This window comes from Argiope bruennichi, chromosome 2 (assembly GCF_947563725.1).
Source record: "Argiope bruennichi chromosome 2, qqArgBrue1.1, whole genome shotgun sequence".
Classification (NCBI taxonomy): Eukaryota; Metazoa; Arthropoda; class Arachnida; order Araneae; family Araneidae; genus Argiope; species Argiope bruennichi.
In genome coordinates, this window is record NC_079152.1 from 119,544,732 (window position 1) to 119,569,047 (window position 24,316).

The window sequence follows — 24,316 nt, forward strand, 5'->3', positions numbered from 1 at the left end:
ATTATTTTTTCAATCATACTAATATTTTGATCTATAAATTAAATGTCTATTTTTAAAATAATAATTTAATCATATTTTTCAACAATTTATTTCGCACAAAATACAAATAAAATTTAAGCTGCATGAGCACATTACGTGCGCGCATAGGAAAAAAATTAGCTTTTATCAACGTGTTGCCATCACAGTGATAAAAGCTCAAATAAAAAAAATAAGTTAATTGTTACTGGAAATTAATCAAGAAAAATGTAATATGCAGCACGTATCTGTATGAAATGAAATAAATATAAAATGTGAGATTTTATAAAAAATAAATGCAAAAAAAAATCTATGATCTTTTACAATATTTGTCTTATTTAAGCTGTATTTAAGGCAAACATGGTTTGATTAATTATATTTAACATTAATTATAGAAATACAAGTGTTAAAATGGTTTAAATGAAGTAAATAATTATATTTTCTGTAATTTCTGGCGATAAATGCTCTAATAGATTATGAATGTTTAGATTTTATCTAGATCCACTGCTCTTTGAATCATATTTAAAAAATATTCTTGAGACACTAATAATTTTAATAAAAAATTTTTCACTCCAAATAAACTAAATCAATCACTAAAACTGACTGATTTATGAACATTTGAATATCACTATTCAATAAAAGTGAGCGATTTTAGACCACTTCATCGACCGTCTAAAAGATGATACCCCAATCAGTGCCCAGGATTTCTCTAGACTGATTGGCCTAAGATTATGAAAATGGTGATTCTTTTAAACTATTCTTTTCAAAACTTCATAAATCGATTAGATTTGATAGCAAAGGATATAAAAGGTTAATTAATTTATTTAAAAGTTGAAGTATCAAGAATATTTTGCTGAATAAGATTCCTTAGGGCCAAAAGACTGTATAAAACTTAGATCTCATAACTTTTTTAAGCATATTTATAGACCGAAACAAAATAAAATATTGTTATTCGTATAATACAATCCTTTTGAAAATAAAACAAAAAACTGAATTCTCTGATGAATCTGAGGAAATCTTGAGATTTTACATACATTATGAAAACTATTCTGTAGTACAGATACGACTTAAATGCTGAATGCTTGTTTTCAGTACTTATATTTAAAAAATATTTGGTTGCAGTTTAAAAAAATGCTTTTTATATTAGAGTAATCCATTCAGGTATCGTAGTCATCATTTGATCATTACTCAGAAATCAGGACTAAGCGCGCAAGCCATTTCAGTAGATGCTCCTGAAATAGCTTGCGGTAGCTTCAAAACGGGACATTAAGATAATGAAATTCCACTGAAGGCATTCAATACTGAGATTTAAAAAAATCGAAACTTGGAAAGTTCAGAGAATTATTTTGCTGTATTAATAAGCTAAAATCACAGAAGGGCAACTTGAATTTCGATCAAAATGTAGGCATTTCACATTTTTACTTCTAGAAAGAGATATGTGGACGCATCCGTTATTTAGTTCTGAAGTGTTTATCCTATTGGAAACGGAAATCTCTTAAAGGAGCTTACAGAATTTTTTAAAGAAATAAAATGTTCAGTATATGTGGGGTACAATAATTTGGTAAGTTACTGTGCTGCCGATTCTGTTATATTTGTACCCAAATATATCTGACCGGATGAAAAGGAAGAAAAGTTAAAACATTCTTTTCTAGCATTTAAAAAGAATTTTTAAATAGAAAAGCTATAGACTTGAAGAGAAATATCAAATAAGACTTGAACATTGATTCTTGAATTAGGTCAGAAATAAATAAAGAAAAAAAAATGTGAAAATATTTTTGAAATTTTTTTAATCTGTTTGAATTATTTTTAAAAATGTCATTAAAGTACATGTTAAGCAGAAAGAAAATCCAATAACAATTTCAGATGGATATCTGTATTTTTCGCAAAATTCCTCATTGACGTGAAAAAATAAATAAAAATCGTTATAAAATGACTATAAATATTTTTCTATTTATTGAATTAACTGAGCGAATAAAAACAGATAGCTGGCAGAGAAGTGCGTGGAGTATTTTTGGCTATTCTCTATATCTTGAACAAAATTAATTTTCTTTAAATAATGAATATGACGATCTAAACTTTTTTAAATAGATTCTTCTGTAAAATGTATATAAATGCATAATTATGTAGTTGGGCCTCTTTCAAAATAAAAAGAAAATTAAAAATATTTATCAAAATTTGCTTTTCTTAAGTTTATTTCTGGCGTCAGCTACTTCGATGGCTTTTTTATTGATATTTTTCCATATCGCTTATTTAAACAATTCCTTTCAGATCAACTGCCTTTTATTAAAAGCCATCAACAACAACAGCTTCTTAATATTAATCTGTGATCGAAATAAGATATTCAAAATACAAATGGATAAAGAATAAACTTGCATATGTAAAATATATGTAAGCGAGCACACAGAAATGCAGTCTAAATAATGTTTTAAGAAATACTATTTACATATATATTGTTGTTGTTTATAATGGCACTTGCCATGCACAAGCTCGCTGACGAAGTCAGCGATTTTAAGCCAAGGGAGCGTCTCTTGTTTTTAGTAGCGCCAACTAGGGCCAAGAGTACGTCTTAGCTACTCATACATCTCATTCGCTTGCACAACCCCTTTTTACATGGGAGCAGATTCACACATCTCACAGATAGAACGGAGGAAGAACAACCATGCCCGTACCGGGACTCGAACCCAGGACGCCCAGAACACGGGGAAGAAGCGCTACCCCTATGCCAGGACGCCGGCATTTACATATATATAAAATGATGTAAAGGATGAGTTGCTTTGAAAAAAAAAAGATTGAGAAAGTGGAGGCGGTGCTATATTGTTCTTTAGTAAACAGTTCATAAGTGTACGTCTTTTGACAATGAATTTGGTACATTCAAGTATCAAGTGCTTGGTACATTCAAGTAACAGTTAATTCAGTAAACAGTTCGCATTCAGTAAACAGTTGGTCAGTCAACAGTTCACATTCAGTAAACATTCAAGTATCAAGTGCTGGGTACATTCAAGTAACAGTTCATTCAGTAAACAGTTCATAAGTGTACGTCTTTTGACAATGAATTTGGTACATTCAAGTATCAAGTGCTTGGTACATTCAAGTAACAGTTAATTCAGTAAACAGTTCGCATTCAGTAAAAAGTTGGTCAGTCAACAGTTCACATTCAGTAAACATTCAAGTATCAAGTGCTGGGTACATTCAAGTAACAGTTCATTCAGTAAACAGTTCATAAGTGTACGTCTTTTGACAATGAATTTGGTACATTCAAGTATCAAGTGCTTAGTACATTCAAGTAACAGTTAATTCAGTAAACAGTTCGCATTCAGTAAACAGTTGGTCAGTCAACAGTTCACATTCAGTAAACATTCAAGTATCAAGTGCTGGGTACATTCAAGTAACAGTTCATTCAATAAACAGTTCATAAGTGTACGTCTTTTGACAATGAATTTGGTACATTCAAGTATCAAGTGCTTGGTACATTCAAATATGTTGGCATCTTGGACATCTTTACCATTGTAGCAAAAACCCATGTCAATAGGCGACACATTGAAGCGTTTTAAAAAGGTTTTAAAGTTTCCAAGCCCAGTTAAAAACTGAGTAGCCTTAAAATTAGGTTCAAAGCTCATTTTAAACTTCTCTGAATGGAACATATTACATGAGGTATGTTTCAAAGGAGGGGAGGGAGCACTCTTTCAAAAAATAGATCAAGAATATATTTCTTTGATTGTATATTTTCTTACATATTGGAAATAAAAATGCGTCAAAGGCATTCCAGTTTTCACTAAAAAAATTCTAGATTTTTAAAAATTGAAAGTTATTATCAGTGCAAACAAAAAATTTTAATGATTAAAAATATACAAGATTTCTGGTGTTCAGACATTTTTTTTAAATTTGATTATTATTGATGAAAATCAAAAAGTAATTTATATTTTAACAACTTAACAAAACAAAGGGTGAGAAATAAATAAAAATGATAATTTTTTTCCAGTTATCATATTGTACAGAATGTCATCCTATTGTACAAAATTTTAAGATTTTTTTTTTCTGTTAATTTTTTTTTCATTATTCCACATTGTGACGAGAGACAAACAGGTGTGACTTAAAACGAAATTCAATCTAATTTGCCTGTGAATCAGTCTGCATTTGAATTTGAATCACTTATGTATGGAATGGAGAGTTTTTGATGTAGACAGCCTTTGATTTTGAAATGCAACTTTTTTTGTTTCATTAGATGACAAATGTAGATTTTCGTAAAAATATTGGCAAGTATTTTTTTAAATATGTATCTTCGGATTGGAAATGTTTCAGCTCTTATCTCAAATTCTTGTGCTGAAATTACGACTATAACTAAAACAATGTGTAAGATTTCTTCATTTCGACAAGTATGTAAGAGCAATTCAAATTGGTATCACATCAAATGAATATACGGTATATTTTAAGAAAAAATAATAGTGCATTATTTAAGAACACAAAAGAATTCAGCTTCAACAGTTCAATTTGATTTTTTAACTACTGCTGTATAGATAAGAAGACGAACTAAAATAATATCTACTTAATAACTTATATCGAAATATTTTTATCGGCTTCAGTTACACAAATTCGCATAATAATATATAAGATAATCAGTAATAACCTGTATAGTAACAGTGTAAATTTCTTTAAAAGTTTTAGAATTCGTCTTTTGATCTAAGAGTTATATTTATTATTTTAATATTTTATATTACATGTCTTATATATATATATATGTGTGTGTGTGTGTGTATGTGTGTCCTTTTCTTTAATATATCTTTTATAATTATACTTTGAGCCTCAGTGAATAACTGTATCTAACAAATAAGGAAATTCTAATAGATAGGTGAACTGAAAATTTGGTTGCCGTAAATTTGGAATTCCTTCATCAAATTCTCATAAAATATTTATAGCATTTTTCCAATTTGAATTTCAGTAATTGGATAATGCATTTTAAGCCTTCCATTAACAAGAAATGTGTTGTTATCATATCCCAGGTATAAGACGAAGAGGGCTCGCCAAGAAAAAGGTTTGGATGTAAATCCTCTACCATCGCCTAGAAGAGTAGCTGTACCCGTGCTGGTCAGGGATGGCAAACCCTGTCAGCCAGCTTCCTTGAAGCAGCAGCAGCAAGACAACAGCACACCTCGAAGCACCAACTTAACTGCAGATCTATCCTCCATCACATCCATGACAAACATGGCTGCCATCAGCAATTCTTGCATCGGCACATTCAGCATGATGCCGACATACACGCATCCTCTAGTGCACCAACACAGGTGGTGGTGACACAGATAAGACATCTATCCCTAAATATCAGAAGTTATTGTTTCACTAATAAAATAAACTATCCGATTTGTTTGGAGAATGTCAAAACTTTAGTGTCTTAATGCAACAATCTGTGCAATGGCGATCCTACTTATTCCATTGACGTTTGAATAAAACTATATACATTTTCATTGGTTTCAATCAACAGAAGTTTCATTTGCATAGACATAAGAAACTGCTTTGTATGGTAAGAGCGGGTAACCACATGAAAATGACATATATTCTGTGGCATCTTTCATTTGAGAAGATGGACATTCGTCTTTTCTTCAGCCTGAAAATTTTGATTGAAGATTGTCTATGATCTCGGAGGTTTTCAGTTGACTACTCAGTATTCCTAAGATTCTTCGGCAACGTTAAAGTACCAGACTTGCTATTCCTAAGCTGTAAAATTCTCCATCTTTACCGGGAAGATTCACTTTATTGACGATTTGAGCAACCATAAATCCTGGCGAGAGATATATGGAACTTCAAATATTTCTCTACGAGATTAATACAGATGGCACATTCTGGTTCTAATGGACTATATAGAATAAATTTCCTTATAATTTTACTATTTATTAAGCTATTAAAAAAAGCCCTATTTATTGATGAAATTGAATACGACTGAAACTGATTGTTCTCTAGATGGATTTTTTTTTAAATTTAGGTCAGTTCCTCTTAAAGCTGAAAATTGTATTTCATCGTATTATTTTAAGAAATCCATTGCTAGTTAATTACACATTTTTATAGATTTATTTAATTTACTTTAAATTTTAGATAATGGTATGATTTGTAAGCGATATTTCCAACGAATATTAAATGATATTTCATAGAAGTATGGAAATATGATATGCAGTGCAGTAACAAACTGCTATTGGATTGCGATAAAACTCAAAACTCATCATATGACAGATTATTTATAAAATAAATTCTTTTTTTTTTTTCAAGAGGAATGCTCCAGACTTGTCTAAACTTTCAGGCATTTTTTTAATGTTGTTGAGCATAAATATCTCCCAAAAATCTTACAAAAATTATGACAAAAAGTTAAACATTACTTCCAGATCTTTTATTTAATTAAATTATTATTTTTTGGCTCTTCAGAATTCTTTCAGATCTTCCTCTAAATTTTAGAATAATTTCTGAAAACTAACAGATTTAATTAAATTAGAAAACTAATTTTACATAATTTTTATCACTGAAAAATAGTTTTAAAAAAACTTATTCTTATTTTTGAAAATTAATCTCTTAAGTAATTTATTGTTATGTATTGTTCGTTTTAGTATTTCAACACACTGCAACATATATATAACAAAGAAATATCATGAAAAATATCAATATATAGAACATGAAAACATTCAGTTTCAAAATAATTCTCATTTATGATTTTTTTAATAAATAGTGAGACAACATTAAGGTGCCTATGATATTTTCATCACTTAAAAAACTGACAGAAAGTCTAAATATTACTTAGTCAATAGTAATCAATATTGTGTCTTATAAATACAGCAGTTTTATTGAACTGTTAAAAAATTGTGTTAAAATTGCAAAATATTTCCATTGATTTCTAAAAACCGGTCTTTATCAAAAGTTTGTAGTATTAAGAAACAAACAGAAGACAGTACTCACAATTTTTTTTTTTTACATCTTCAAAGATTTTGTGGTTATGGAAAAAATTTATCTAGTTGTCTTTGCTATGAAAAACAATACACAGTACTGTTCGATTATTTTGACCGTAACAATACGAAGTAGTAACAAAATTGTGGCTCATCAAATTAAAAATCCTCCAAAAGGAATAAATCGTTAATATGTTCCCCAATTCGATAAAATCTAGAATCAAGGACGAAATTATTTTATGACATATCATTTGTGTAAGTAATTGTTTTGTAGATAACATGTAAATTATCATTAAAAGATGTGTTTCTGTTTTATGTGTGTGTTTTTCATTTCTTTTTCATTAATTAATTATTTCGCAAAATATTAAGAAATAACCACTTATTTAAAATATGAGGACAAATGTAAATATACTAACTTTTTAGATCTGGGTTTGTAACGAATATTTCAAAGCCAATTAATAATCACAGAAGAAACATATTCATGTTTTTTAAAAGTTTTAAGAATTGATAAGCGATAGATGTTGTTAGTTGGGAGATTGTTATTATGTTAAAACTGTAAGAGCATATATTTTCATTATTTAAGAGGGTATTTGAAAGTGAATTCAATATAACGTTTGTATATTATAATTTCTTGATATCCTAACTAAATTAATTTTCCAACTAACTATCGGAGAACATTCTGTTATCGCGGTTGCTTTTACCTTACATTACTATGAAAATATTTCGGTAATAATTATTCATCAAGGAAGCAGAGCAACACAAAAAGATTGTAAATTTATCATGTAAATATTTTCAATATTTATCGGGCAGCACATTTTTGAAATGAAATGAACATACCTTTATCATTTATCTTACTTGTTGAATAGAAGTTTTGGTGCATGCAACAAATCATATCAAACTGAACGTCATAAAGCGCAGAATGAAAAGTCACAGCACTAAATTGATGCATTTCAGTTATATTTTCTGAGCACAAATGCCGACTCAAATGGTAATAGACGCTTTGAATTCAAATGAGAAAGTTTTTTTGGTTTTTTACTATAAAAAATCTTTTTATTTGGAGACTTCGAAAATAACTATAATTGAAATCTAAGCCTGTAGTGCTGTGAATAGTTGCTAATAGAACACTTTTCTTAAATGTAAGAATATCAGTCAAAACATTAGTTGCCCTACATACGATAAAAAAACAGAAAACGAAATTTACAATAACTTTCTTTGTATCCAAAAATTCCATGCAAAATACACTTTTGATTTAATTGCCTCTGTTATTTAAGCATTTGTCTAGTCTTGGCAGTGTTTAAGTCCTTCTGAAAATACCGTCTTATGTCATTCAGGTGAGCAGCGATCTCAGAATTTGTCGCAGTTGATGGTTTTTCCTTCTCTCTCATATATATATATATATATATATATATATATATATATATATATATATATATATATATATATATATATATATATATATATATATATATATAAACATATACATACATACATACATACATACACACACATACAAACATATACATACATACACACACACACACACACACATATATATATATATATATATACATACATACATATACATACACACACATACATACATATACATACACACACATACATACATACATATACATACACACACATACATGCATACATACACATACATGCATACATACACATACATGCATACATACACATACATACATACATACATACATACATACACATACATACATACATACATACATACATACACACACACACACACATACACATACAAACATACACATACACATACAAACATACACATACATACACACACACACACACATATATATATATATATACAACAAACATGTTGTACTATTTCATATTGCATTTTCAATTTGGACCCCACCAGTAGCTGCCGAGATATGTTTACAATAAATTACAGACAAAATAAAACTGTCGTATGAAAGCCGCTATTGCTTCGTACAGTCATCAAAATAGCCTTTCACTGAACATTATTACAAAGAAATGCAACTAATGTTTTGATTGGCCTACGTAAAATTGAAATTTTATATGGAGTGTATTACTCACAAATCTAACAAAACTTCATTCTCATTTATGTCATAAACACAAGATATTATACTGAACTGGTAATAAACATGTTTCATTATCAAAAAGTTTTATTTTGTGTAAATGATAGCTAAAATAGAAAGTCGTTTAAATATTACATAAAGAGAAAAGCCTTTTTATTGCATTGGAAAGTGACTGTAGCCTGAAAGATTATTGGAATGCAGTTTTTAATATCAGTATTAAAATAAATTTAATTGCCAAGTTCATCGAGTAAATGTAAAAATAAATAAATAAATAAAATAGAAAATTCAGCTGAACAGGAAAATATAACCCACACCTTGAATACATTTGAGAAAATATTAATAACTTGCTTATCTGAAAATCAGAGAGATGATCAAAAAGATCAATTATCACAAATGTCAATATTCTACATTTAGTCTAAATCAGATGTTTATTTTAGAATTTAAGATAAAAACATACATCTAATATTCTGTAACTATTAAATGTAACACATAAAGCATACATCTGATTTTATATCAACCTAATAATAATGGGCGATCGGTTTATTTTTATGTAATGCTGATTTGCTTCGCTTTTAAATTATTATTACAAAACGTATAACTATTTAAAAATTCACATTTTTTGTTAACAAAATTAACAAATAAGAAGCGGAAATGAAACGCATATCTGGAAAAGAATTTTTTCCCCTATCCCTGCTTTCGAAATGAAGCATATTAAGTGTTTAAGTGAATTAAATGTTTTGAACTAAATATCTTCAAATAATAAAATGAAAAGAAAGCAAAATCTGAAAAACAAACCTGTAAAATATGTACATCATTATGCAATTGTCGAAAGAATATGATTCAATAAAAAGTTATACAAAAATGCATGAAAAAAATTTCAAAAACACATAAAGAAAAATATTTGAAATATCATTTAAACTTATAGCTTAAAGTATTTAACTATAGATTCGAACAACGAGATTAGGGAAGTAGGAAAAATAATTAGCTCAGTATTATTTCTATGAAAGCGTTTCACTCTTTAATATCAAGAGCAATTTATAAAAGTAAACATTTCTAGAAAAAAATATGAAAAGTCTATTGATATAGCATATTTTTTGCTAATAGTCATGGAAATATTTATTCTTAGCGAATAAAAATTAAATCCTTTTTTTAGGAAGCAGAAACAATGTCGTAAAAAAACTTTAATGATAATTATAATTACAATTTATATCTGATTGCTACTTTAAAAGAGCATTATTTAGAAATTTATCAAAACAACCGCAATTTGATTAAAAAAAAATTCTTAAATTAATAATTCGAGTTCATTACAGAAGGATCAATATATTGTTAAGAACCAAATGATTTCCATTAACAGATACTAGTAAATACATTCATTAACGATATCATGTGTAAACATTTGTTTGATTTCTGATTCATGGATTATTTCATATGATTGATTTTTAAAAAATAACTCAGGGTGACAACAATTGCAAATAAATTCTGTTTACATAGTAATTCAAAGAGAACAACTTAGTTTTCAAACTATTTTCAAATTGATGGGCAATGTCTGAATAGCATGACCCTTATATTATTCTAATTAACTGTCGCATAAAAGCTGATTTTTAAGCTTTGTTTAAAAAGGCTTAGCTTAGTCACAAGCACCAGAGATGCGACTCGTTACTTTTTAATGAAATTAGACCCAAACCGATGCTTCAAATACAAATTTTCTACATCTGAGCCAAAACATGGTTTGAACCTTCTCATGCAAAAGTAGATACTATTTTTAATCACAAAAACAAAGAATATATCTAGTGAAATTAACTTTTTGAATACCATTGGTTCAAATTTCAAAATATCCCTTTAAGATGGTTCTATCAGACATATAGAAAAGAGCTTTCCTCTTTTTTCGGTCAATATTAGATAAGTCTCTTTCGACTGCTGATTGGTTAATCTATTCTGAAACTTCATTCATTTATAATAAATTAAATTGTCAATTATGAGGTAATATAATATGGCAGGAAAGCAAAATTATTTACAAAATCGTTTTCTCTCATTACCAGATATTCTCCGCAGCCATTTAGAAACAAAGTCCTGTTATAAAAGTATTTGATCCCATTCTGATATTTTGGAAACTTATGGCAAAAAGTAAAAGAGTAACTCAAATGCTACAGAATAAAATTCTCCATGTCATGATGATTACGCTTTGGCATGTGAGAAATAACGCCATATATTCAAATCGAAAATTGATAAAAATTTAATTGAAACCTGTTAGAACTTTTTCCAAGCCTTCTTTTTGGATCCGAAAGCAAGAATTATCCTCACACAAACTTCAGTTGTTTTTCGTCTACAATAAAAGGAAATTGCATAATCATAATACTATTACCGAATGATCCATTCTATTTTTGGAATTTTGAGTGGCAATCTTTCATCGTAACCTCAAAATTTATCAACCCAACTTGTTTCTAATTATATTCTAAGGGCTTCAGTAACAGATTTAACCCTTTAAAGGGCCATTTTTATCTAGTCATATTATGTTAAAATATTTTTAGGCTTGAAATTAGAATAAGAAAGGGGAATCATTTAGCTTATTAGATAAATTTAATTTGATTAATTAATTAATTTGTTTAATTAATAATTAAGTAACAAACCAAGACACATCATTTTGTGTGAGATAAAGCACTGAAGCATCTAACTTTCTGTCTTTCTAAAAACATTTGTCAGAGCTTATGCCAACCTACATAATTTCATACAAAGATTGATAAATTTGGTGGGAAGCATACTTCCCATGGCCCTAGAGAGGGTTAAAATACTTTTTAGCTCAATTTCCAAGATTTTCACAATGTACCATTTTGTATTCAGACTGGAGAAAAGTACAATGGCACTCAAAAAAATACATATCTAATGTCAGTACAATTAAAATTAACGGTTAAATATAGTTTGCAAAGGTATTTAAATATTAATTTTTTTTGTTTAAGTTATCCGAACACGTTCGGAGCCCTTTTTTAGAAAAACATGGTGTAGACATACTTTAACGATATTCATGGGTTAAAGACTATTCAAAATTAGTAATAGGATGTCAATATTTGAAATAAACATTAAAACTTTTTGAAAATTGGCATTTAATAACATACATTTAAGCAAATTCTTTAAAAACTTCAAATGGATTACACCAAAACCTATTACTCTCATCCGAACAAAATTTATACCAAAATAAACTACATAGTTTTCTATAGGGAATGAACTACAATCGTATGGTAATAGTAATAAATAAAAGTTTTAGAACCAGTCGAAGAAGTTATCATGAAATTTTTAGTAAATTCAGGACGTTATTGTTCAAACAATAAGCTCGAAAATTAAAAAGTATTTCCTCAATCTGTTTGTTGTTTGTTTCTTATGGCACTTGCCACTGACAAGCCCGCTGTTACGAAGACAGCGATTTAAGCCTGAGGGGGACGTCTCTTATTTTTTATAGCAGCGCCAACTAGGGCCAAGAGTACGACTTTGCTACTCACGCATCACTCATTCGCTTGCACAACCCCTTTTTACAGGAGGGCACATTCATACATCTCACAGATAGAACAACAGAAGAACAACCATGCCCAAACCGGGACTCGAACCCGGAACGCCCAGATCACGGGGAAGACGCGCTACCCCTATGCCAGGACGCCGGCATTTCCTCAATCTAAATTCTTTTAGTTCATTTTCCTAGAAAATAGTAAAGTCGACCAAAAACTTCACAATTTCATATTATTCTTCTCCACAAATGAGTGATATACAAAATGGAATAGTTTGTTAGGTACATTTTTCTTGCAGCTACTGTTTTCGGGCGGCGGTATTGATGTCCTTTTTCAATCATACTAGTTAGTTCTAATTCAAAAATTGTGCAGTTTTTCAGTATAGTGCTTGATAAAAAATAAACATTCCCTTCTACATCTTTTTTATCAACCATGTTTTAATGATATAAGAGCCGGGTGTGCATAACTAGAAACGCAGTGGGTTTCTGTATTTAGATGCATATAATATGTATTTTAAAATATTCTCTCACTCTCTCTTTTTTTTTCCCTTTTGATTGATATCTTCTGATCAGAAATTGTGGTGTGAATCTCTGATTATGAAAATCTTTTTTTATTTTCTGCATTTCAGAGAGTTATGTTCGCTTTCATACGCTGGTAGATTGATAGATAATCAATTCTTTGACATCCTTCATATAAAATTTGATGTACAATCTGTTGATAAAGCTATCATTCATCTGATTCTTGTGTTTTTACGTTTATCGCAAACAAAAGCTGGGAGTTATATAGATATTTTCCCTTTGATGTGCGCAATCAAAACTTAATACAGATTTTCAATGCTGGTATTAAGAACATAACAAATTTCATTTATCTAGCTCTTTCCGTTTCTGACTTAGACCGATTGCCAACATTCTTTCATGTTACTTAGAGATGCTCATATGAAAAGATCAACAAAATCCATTGATAATGACAAATAATATAGGGGAAATAAAAATGTGAGTAGAAATTAATAATCATTTAGAATTCAAATGCCAACGAAAAAGAATAAACAGTTAGCGAACAAGCTTACGCCTATCTTGTGAGTTCTCAAGATCTGACCATAAAACCATCCATAAATGCTATTCATTCTTATCCTCTCATGGTTATAACAACGCTATCTTGTCTATATCTAACTGCCCCTATTCCATCCATCCGATTTCACACATCACATTACGAGAACGAGTCCACCAGAACGGATCTCTGGAATGAAACCCGTTTAGAAACTCGTAAAAAGTGCCAGAAATGGCAATTCATTCGTTTTCGCAACCATAACGCCCACTAAATGGGATCACGTCCAACTCATAACCCATAATGCACTGGGACGAAGTCGCTATCTCCCAGATCTCGACGGCTCATTTTCACTTGCCGGACAAATCCGGCAGATTCTTTATGACGTCCGCATGACGGTGGGTGGTATTAAGAGAAAATCCAGCTAGGCGTCGGATGGGGAATTTCCGAGCCTTATTTTAGGGTGATTGTCCCGAAAGTAGATGGATTCGTTTCCGAATAATCTGCCGATTAGTTCCTCGATTCAGAGGATGAATGTTTTGTGGCTTTCACGGATATGGAGTGGACATCTCGATTTAGAATTTCAACGCTATTTTATCCTTTCATTGTTTGATGTACTTTAAAAAGTGTGTTATAATGTGAAAATAATATTGCACAATTTTCTTTTTTTAGAGGATCGGGATTAAAGTTACCTTTACTTGCATTAAAAATTAATTTAGTTAAAAAGTCAGGTAACTAATGAATAGTTTTAATGCGATAATAAATATGGTAAATTAATATTGTTAGAATAATTTAACAAGGAATTATCTGCAAAAGGTTTTCATGATAATCTAGGCTTTTTAAATAAGAAAGCAATTTTATTTTATATTCGATTCAATTTAACGAAAGTTAATAATCAGTTTTATTTTATTTTGTAGTAAGGAAGCGATTTAAAAACTGTGATTATTTTAAATTCATTAATTTTACGAATATAATTTTTTCTTGAAGATTTGATTAAATTAAATTATTACATAGTTATCAGCATTTATATCATTGACATAGATTTCTTATTCTTGTTTCTAACTCTCAATATGTTCTTTGCTGGCATAAAGAAATGTTTGCGGTGAAACAAATTTTACAGAGGCTGTTGTCTAAGTGGTTTAAGTTTTAAAGAGACAGAACGGTTCAATTTCAAAAACAGTTTAATGGATTAGTTTTAAAAAGTAAATTTCACGTTCAGGTATTCAAAATATTAAATTCATGTTTGTAGATGCAATTTTTATAATTCCTTTGTTTCAGAATAACTTAGATAGTTTGAAATCCCATGTCGCAGCTAAACAAATGAAATGTCTTGATAAATCTCGAAATTTTGAGATATGGTCATTTGAAGAAGATAAGATCAGGGCACCTTCTCCTCAAAACCTGCATATTCCATCACAGAGAGAACATTTGAACCTGGTGGATTTAACTCATATCAGACCAAGTTTCTTCATAGGAATCTGATAGATTTTACATAAGTCTCTGGTTTTGAAGTCGAAAATGTTGTCTAACCTATTTTCTGATTATTTTGATTTTGAAGTATCTATTTTAACGCATTTTATACACTAATATTTTTTAAAAAAATTGTTGTGCAATTTATTCAGAATGTTAGTCTTTTCTAAGTTCAAATTCAATAAGAAATTTGTCATTCAAGTTTAGTACACTTATTACAATTTAATACACTATTATTAAAATATCGGAAAACTAGGATGCATTTGATGCATATTGCTACAGAGTAAATGACTCCCTCCCCCTTTACTTCAGTTATTTATTTAATGCTAATTTTAATATAAATCATTTATAGAAACTTCCGCATTTCTAAAATGGCATTCTTCATAATTTATAACAAAAGTAGAAATATTATTTTCCATTTTTTATGTTGTATTATTAAGTAATAGAAAGAGAAATAAAAAATTATATTATCGAATTAAATTTTAATAAATACTATGAAAGAATCATTAAACGCCTTACAACTTGAATATTTTAAAAAAAAGGAAGTTGAAAGAATGGAATTTCATTAAAATGTGTACAAAATAAAAAATGAAGTAAATTTAAGCAAAAATATGAGAGTTGATCGATTAAAAATTGAGTATTGTATCAAAAAAAATTACTATAGCTGCATCGTATCAATTTAATTTTTTAAAAATAAATAAGTGATGGATCATGCATTTTCAAATATCAATCTTTATACCGATTATTAATTAAATAAATATAAAGCAAATGAATAGAGGAATCTAAAAAAAAACAGCTACAAACAAATAGTTAATTAAAATATCAGAAACAGCAAGTATATCCTTTCGTAATGTTTCTGAAGTAAACCCTTGAAAAATTATGTCAAATTTTTCAGACTTTTTGTTTAGAATTCAACCTTCCACCCAATTTTCTTCTGATCAAATCAAATCAAAATGGATTATTAAAATCAAAATGGATTATTAAAAATCAAAATGGATTATTAAAAATCAAAATGGAGATAATTGCAATCCTAAATACTGTGAGCTTTAGAAATTCTGTTTAAATTGAGGCCTAAAAGTTGTATATATATATATATGGTCGTTAAAAAAGAAAAATACTGCGAAATTGCAAGGACATGTTCGGACAGCTTTTATAACGGTATCACATTACAACCGCAATTAACTATATTTTTAACTACATAGCAGAATGCCAAGCACTTTTCACATTTAAGACTTTGTAAAGCATTGCTCATTTTATAATTTGATGAAAAAAATCCTTTGATTTTTTTTCTATTAATTATTTACCATTTCAATTCTACAATTCTTTAAACATTTCTTAAAATTCCCTAACGTACACTAAAACTTAATACGCATTTGAATAAAAGGTCTCTTATAGGGAAGTAGTAAAATCAACCTTCTCTAAATCGTGACTGAGAAGGCTCTCTCCCTCGAACAAAATGATCCCCGAACCTAGAGGGGCGGCAGGGCGGAAAAAGTCGCTTAGTCACTCGGGTCAGAGTTCAGGATCAAGCATAGTGACGACATTATTAAGAGCAGCTGATGGCGTATAAAGCCCTCCCTCATACTGACCCCGGGATCAACCCCCCGATGGCTACTTTGTGTCACTAGCTGTCGCTCCGCGAATAACAATTTCCTACCGAAGGGTTGCTTCCCTCGCCAATTGGCGGTTGACAAGCATTTCAAGCCACTTGCCCGTTGTTGCAGGTTATATGAATGGCAAAGTTGTTAGGAGATAGAAATGATAGAATGAGTGAAGTACCATTGATTAAAAGATATTTGTAATGTTGTATTTTTTCGCTTAGTTATAAATGAAAAGAATTCAGGAAAATTGAGTTGAAATGTTGACAAAGTGTAATATTTAAGCTAATTATAAAAATAAAAAACAATGCTTTGATCATAGTCGATAACGGAATATATGCAAGAAAAGTTCATTTTGTTAAAAGAGCCTAAAAAAGTCAGTTCTTCATCAACTTCGAAGTTTGAAAAGTGATTCACAATTAAAATATATTAAATGCGATTAATAAAAATGGAGTGCTCAAAAATTTTTTAAAATTTTGTTATTTATTCTTTTTTATTATTATTGCAAACTCGTAATTTTAAAATTAAAAATCTTAAAAAGAGTTAAAGGAAACAAACACATTTGCTAAAAAAAAAAAAAAAAAAACTTTTGGAAAATTAATTAAAGATGACAAGGTGTCTGCTATTTATAAAACTCTTATAAAAGCTTTATAATGTATTTGACATGCATCTTTAAAAATTTCTCAATCTAGCTTCATCAATTTCAATTAATTAATTAGGCTTGTAGATCAAAGATTTAAATCTTATGCCAAATGGTGCCTATTTTTGCCAATATAAATATTCTAAATATTTTGGTATGAAACTCATTCATTTTGCTTTTAATAATTTCAACAATGCGATCAAAGCCTATTATTTTAAGATGAAATGTTTTAAATCTAAAATTTCTGATAAAATATTAAAGCATGAAAAATGAAATCATAATTATTCAAATTCATAAAAACTTATCCTAGCCTTTTATTGAATTTATTTTGTTCTATAGCATTATATTTTCAAAAGAATCGATGATATGTAATATTATCATATATATGAATATACTAGAGTAATTCGAAATTTAAAATAATGAGTCTCCGAATTTCCAATATTTAACTTCAAATGAATGCTTTATTATCTGAATAAATATTTAATTATTTAAAATCAATTAAAAATTTTAAGTTTTAGCTGAAAACTATTAACAATTGTAGAAGTGCTCAAAATCTACAAAATTTTAAGTACTTATATTTAAGTAATCCATTTTTTTTTTAATTTTAAAGAACGCGTCATTGTTTACATAAAGGCATTCATTATTTTTTAAATAATGGTTGCATTGGTTTTAAAATTATACAGTATAGTATAAGGGCAGTCACAGACTTCATACTCAGCGTTATATTAAAGTTTAAAATAAACACTTTGAATATTCAAAGAAATATGAAGAGTTGTAGAAAATAATATTTAACTGACCTTATTCAAAGCTAGTTTCAGGCTAGCTTTTTTTATGGGAGAATAAATATTCCTCTTCAGCATACTAACTACAAGAATCTAAAATGAGCTTGAGAAATCAAATTTATTTGTCTTAATAAGCGTGAATATAAATTGTAAATAAAACTTGGGCTATACAATCTAAACGAATTGGGCTAATAAAACTTCATCTCACATCGAAAATTTTTTCTTTAAATTTTAAATTTTAAACAACATCTATATAAATCTATAAAAATACAGCAGGAAAAAGGTTTTAAAAAATATTTTTGGATTGATTTTTTAATGATTTTCAAGTATATTATTATTCAATTAACAAGAAAATAACTATTTAATTAATAGATTTTTTTTGTTAAACATTTTTCTTATTTCAAGTTCAAAGTGCATTAAATGCATTTTTATTTAATAAAAGCGCTAAATGAATGCTAGTTAAATTATAAATGTAGAATATGGAAATATGCATCAATTCCAACTGTATTTGCTTTTAACTTAATTTGATATGATTTTCAAAATGCTTTCCGAAATAAATTTCAGGAAATTCTATAGAAAAAAATTATAACGAGCAGATTTTTACAAAAAAAAAAAAAAAATCACATGTTTTTATCAAATTTTAATTAATTTTAACTCATGTAAATTGATTCATTTACACATTAATGCAAATTAGGCGAATGAATTTGATTTGCTGTTTCTACACCAAATTTGTAGATTTTTATCGCATTTTGTACGAATCTGTCAAAATGAATAAATTTAGCCGTGCATATTTCTATGTAAATGAGAACATAATTCCAAAATGCAGTGAGCTAAATCGATGAAATATGGCGTGAGATTTTACTATCAGAATTTTAGATATGTGACAAAAGAGTTGATCAAATACTTCGAAGCAAAAAACTCTAAAATACAATGAAGTTAAACACAAAATGTGCCATATTGCATAACTTTACAAAAAAAAAAAAAAAAAAAAAAAAATCAAGGGAAGGAATTTTTTCTGTTATTTATATTCATTAGTTATTTCATTTTTAAAGAACTTTAAACATATAAGATATCACGGTTTGGATCAAATTCACTCAACGTAATTTACTAGAAAACATTATGAATATGGATAAGTCGTTTACAACGGACTAATATATGAGCATGAGAAAAATTTTAATCATTACTGCATTATTTTTCAAAAATTAACTGAAAAATGCTTTCATTTCAATTCCTGAAAGTCTTTTTCTCCTCCTTATTATTGTAATTCTTTTAAAAAAGAAAACAAAACAAAATAGTTTTGATTTTATTTCTAAATTTTTTAGGGCTTCTCTTTCTCTTTTCTGTGGGAATGGGTAGAATTGTGAATGTTCCGTAGTTAATGCGTCCTTGATTATTTCTGTGGCATTCTTTTAGAAAAGGGCGCTAAAAAGTGAATGTGGCAGCCTCCCCCTGTTCTATCTTCCATTTCATCCTCATCTGATAGAGCTTGATGGATGAGATCCAGTGGGATGAAAAGAGAGTTTTGGGGCGATGTGGTAAAAAGGAAGGCAAAGCCAAAAAGAAGTGATTGTTGGCGAACATAGTGGACTTACATGCCGCTCAGATAATGCCCAGGGTTTATTTGGCACGAAAAAAAAATTAATAGGGAGCAGTTATTGGCGGTTTTCAAAACTCGTCATGAAATTTTAATTAAACCTGGGAAATGATGATTCAAAACTGTGATTCTTTTTTAACACGATGCACCGTCGCAATAACCTGCTGAAAAGATGATGAATAGCTTAAAATGAATGCAATTTGTTACACGATATGGCCGTAATCTGAATAAGGATCGGTGAATTCTACCTTTTTGAAACAACGGGAACGAATCTGGTGCAGATTCGGCGTATTTAAATGCGCCTTTTAGTTTTTGGAGGTTGGTGTTTTGTCTTTCTGTTTCTCTGAAAGCTGCTGTGTTGTTTGACAGAAATTAATGGAATTTATTAAATCAAAGGAAGAGATCAAAATGGTTTCCTTCTGTATGATTTAGTTAATGGCAATATACAGTTTTGTCCTTTATTTTAATTATTGGGATTTTTCCTTTTATGATTCGTTTAACTTCTAAATCAGGTCACTGGAACAGCGCACTGAATTTCATACAAAAATGAACCAATCTATGAAAAAAAAATTCTAAGATTAAAATATATGAAAAAAATCGTGTCTTTTCCTTTTCGTTTTTTTTTTTTTTTTTTTTACCCAATAAAGAGTGTGATCCGGAATTGCGGTGATAAATTTAGTACAGATAAGGGTTCAGAACAAGCAATTTTCACAATGAAACAGAAACAAAAGAAGACCGTTATAGTCAGTTCTTTGTCAATGAATTAAATAAAAAAGAAAGATACACTAGTAAAAGACGATTTTATGAAAGCAAAACTACACAGTTATATGAATAGCTGCAGGTGTAAGTTTGTGCGGCAAGTCCTTTCAGCATGTACTTTAAGTATTAGTCCAAAGGCTTGTTGTTGATGTTACGTTCTATTTGCTATTATATCTGTCGTGCTATGCATGAGTTATAATGGCATTATTTAAGCAATTGTACCGTGTTAATGTGAATTTATGCATCATTAAATGTGTGTTGAAAACTTTGCTTGATGAATTCTTTTCTTTCATTTAATTCACAGGCAAAATGCTTCCAGTTGTCTTCGCCCTTTGCATTTGCACTCCCTTGTTCCATCGTAAAAATAGTTCCTGTATGCTCTTCAAATTATCTGTCGAGTTCAGGTCTACTCTATATTTTTGCTTTTGAGCATTTTTTTCTTTCAATTTACAAGGTTCTTGTTCGCTTTATTTACTACAAATAAAAAATAAAATAAAATGAATTTAATTACAAAAGATTAATTATTATATTACAACATGCCTTAAATGCTTTTAAGATCGTTTGTTCATCGTGGAAAAGACCGTTTACTACATCGCGTTCATCAACTAGGAAAATGTGGGTATTGTCCGTGTCTGAGTGTGAATCATGGGTAAAAAATGTATCTATAAGTGGCTTGGAAATATGATTCATTTGTGAATTAACTCATTTATTTCATTTTTGAAGAGACGCAAATACGTAGTTGTGTTTTTTGCATTTTATTTTTACTTTATTCAATCGGAATTTTTTAAACATTGTTAAAAGTAACATTATTTATAAAACATGAAGGACTGCATTAAATGCAAAGCTCAGAGTGTATTTATAGGCCTTAAAAATAAATATATCATTGTGTGAGGGTGATCACAACAAATGCCAAAGTCTGCTATTAGACGGTATTTTTGAATTGCTTTCTCAGTTCATCACTCAAAAGAAAAACAGTTCGCGCAAGTGATCAAAATTGTTCTTAATGAATCTCCAATTTTATTGATTTCGGCATCTACTTTAGTTCCTGATGAATTCTTAACATATCCTTCTCGTTCAATAGCTGATGATTTTGATTTACTTTTGCCACTGGTCTTACTTCTGACAAGATGCAATATATATTATTCGGTATATAGTCTTTGAGCTAGCTTGACAGCCCGACTGGTAGGATATTTCTAACTAGTTCTCAGAAATAACTACTAAGCTTGATTGATTTTCATAGCAGTTGTTTTACATATATTATATTAATGGAATAAGTTAAGTTTGATTTTTTTAATCATGGGATTAATTGCTCATTATATTTGTCGAAATGTTGATTATCTACACGCATAAAACTATTGAGAATTTAATGTTATTCAAATAATTTATGCCTTTCCCTGATTACCCCCAAAGCTTCCTTTGATATCATTTATTGATAACGCTAACGGATTTAAAAAAGAGGCTTACCTTTCTAACAGAAAACTCTCCTTATTTAGATTAATTTCGCCAATCATTGCTCTCATCGTTCCTTATTCACATTTCAAAATTATATGATAATTAATTTTTATGGAAAGAATAAAATACAATTGACATAAAAAGAAGATAAGTATTACCAACTTCACAACTATTTTGAAAGGCTGAAAATAAAATTTCTTTGAAAATATTTAATAGAAAAAAAAAATAACAGTTGTAACTGAGGAGAAAACAGAGTTTATTTAGTTTTGTCTTTAAAATTATTTTTCTAAGAACACTTTTTTAACTAGATTTGAGTGCTGTTCATTGTAACGATAGTTTACTCTATATATTTTTTAAGTTATTATTTCTCTTCCGGTTAATAATAACTTAATTTTAAAAAAAGTTTATGTATATTCACTCTTTTTGTAATTTGATGAGACATAGTAATAATATGGTAAATTTAAAGAGGGGGGGGGGAGTCGCCTATATCTTTTTCTGGTTTTTGATAGGACAAAACTACTTATCTCCCCAGTGATTATTAAACTTTATTTGCTTTGATTTACAAACTGATGAATGATAAGCAAATCGAAATGAATTTCAATAACAACTGAAACAAATAATTCTTCAAATTATCCAGTCAGCGAGAAACAATTTCTCAAAAATTTGGTAGTTTCTTTTAAAGTTGCTTCTTAATATCAAATAAAGTTAGATAAAGCTTTTTTGTTTGTTTGTTTGTTTATTTGTAATATTGCTGAAAGCAAACTTAATCCCCTATTCATTGCGATAGCTCTTTCTGACTAAAAATGTCTTTAATACGCGAATGAAAAATAAAAAAAAATTGTGAAGTAGCACCTCTACATACCTCTTAATACTTTTCCTCGAAAATTATCAAAAAGGCAGTGCATATATATTCTTTTCCTATGAGTGAATAATTTATAAAAATTCGAACAATAGTTTCCATCCAACACCCTTATAATAATCCACCATTATCTGACAGAAGAAAAACCTCCCTTTATCCACATTTATCAATTTTGCTGTAAGTAGAAAACCTCAACAACAGAACTTAAAACATGATTGATGTACAAAATTCTTCAGGTAATCGCCGATACGCTTTCACCTTTTCCCACAAACGACTTTAATAAAAGAACACTTTACAATGAAGGGGTGTGTAGTACATGAAAGAAAAAAATATATACCTCGTGCTTCTTTTTAGAAAACTTTACAACCAGAACAGCCACCCTTAAAAGGTATCTATCGCATTTACCTCCACAAATAAAGCAAAGCTTCCAGCTAATAGCTCCATCTTTTGAATTGCCAACAAAGTGGTTTCCATTACTGCTTAGGGGGGACGGAGTGTTCGCCGCCCTCCTTACCCCCTAAAAGCTATTGTACTCGATTGGGATATTAATTGCCTCCCCCCTTGTCAGCGGCACAGGAAGTGGCAGACAACAATACGTCACTTCCGGCACTGGGGAACAGCCGATAGCCAATCAATGCAAGCATATTGCGTGCGTACCCTTTTAAATGCTCCGGCTGGCTTAATTGGTGGTGCTGTTAACTGACGAAATCGCTTGCGTGGGGGTTTGTGTGAGGGGTGGTACACGAAGACAGACAGACAAGTGTAGCGTAGCTAATTTATTAAATTGCGTCAGTTTTCTGGTTTTGGTTTCGGAGACGGATGATTACATCTGCATGGTTTTCAGTTTTGTTTGGAAGTGGGGGTGGTGGGTTGGCTGCTTTTGTAGAGGGGAGGGGTATCGGTAAAAGAGATCCGACGGGCGATAAAGCATCCCTAGAAAAGGGATTATATATTAAAAATCAAGCTTGCTTGTAGATTTTCTAATTTATCTTTTGATGGAAGCGCGATTTCAGCTATAATTTCAGAAACGGTATAAATGTTTATTTTCATGTAAAAATTCTAAAAATTAAGAAAATTACATTCTAAAATATAAAAACTTCATTTTCGGAGGAATGAGTGACTTATAACAATTTCAAGAGCTGATCATAGTATTAAAACTTTTTCCTAAAATCCATTTTTCTTAATGTTGAAAAAAACACTCAAAATGCAATATTTCACTTTTCATTCTATTTTATTTTTACCCGTACATACCATATTTTGGTTTAAGGTATGAAAACTTTTAATTTAAGTATATAAAAAATACTGAAAGCTTTTCCCAATGCGAAAAATCTATTACATTTAAAGGGAGAAAAACGTATAATTTAAATCTTTCTTAACTATTAATTCGTCAAAGTTATTGTAAATACTAAAATCGTTTGAATTGCCTCTAGTAACGATTTGGCGGGGGGGGGGATTTCATTTTTAATAACATATTTTTTGTTAGCATGTTAAGCACTTAGATTATTTATAGATAAACAGTATATATTTTTTACATAGTTCGCAAAGAAATTATTGAGTTAATATTGAACTTTGGAAAATTGGCTTCCACTCAAATGTTCTTTGAGC

At 29.3% G+C, this 24,316-nt stretch overlaps 1 protein-coding gene across 1 annotated transcript in view; it reads left to right on the forward strand.

Moving 5' to 3' along the window:
• Positions 1-6,412, forward strand: part of LOC129960738 (homeobox protein Nkx-2.2a-like) — a 38,341-nt gene extending 31,929 nt beyond the window's left edge. The window contains exon 4 of the mRNA XM_056074353.1: positions 5,013-6,412. Within this exon, the coding sequence (XP_055930328.1) occupies positions 5,013-5,304 (292 nt within the window). The 3' untranslated portion in view covers positions 5,305-6,412. The remainder of the gene's footprint in view (positions 1-5,012) is intronic.
• The last annotated feature ends 17,904 nt before the right edge of the window (positions 6,413-24,316 follow it).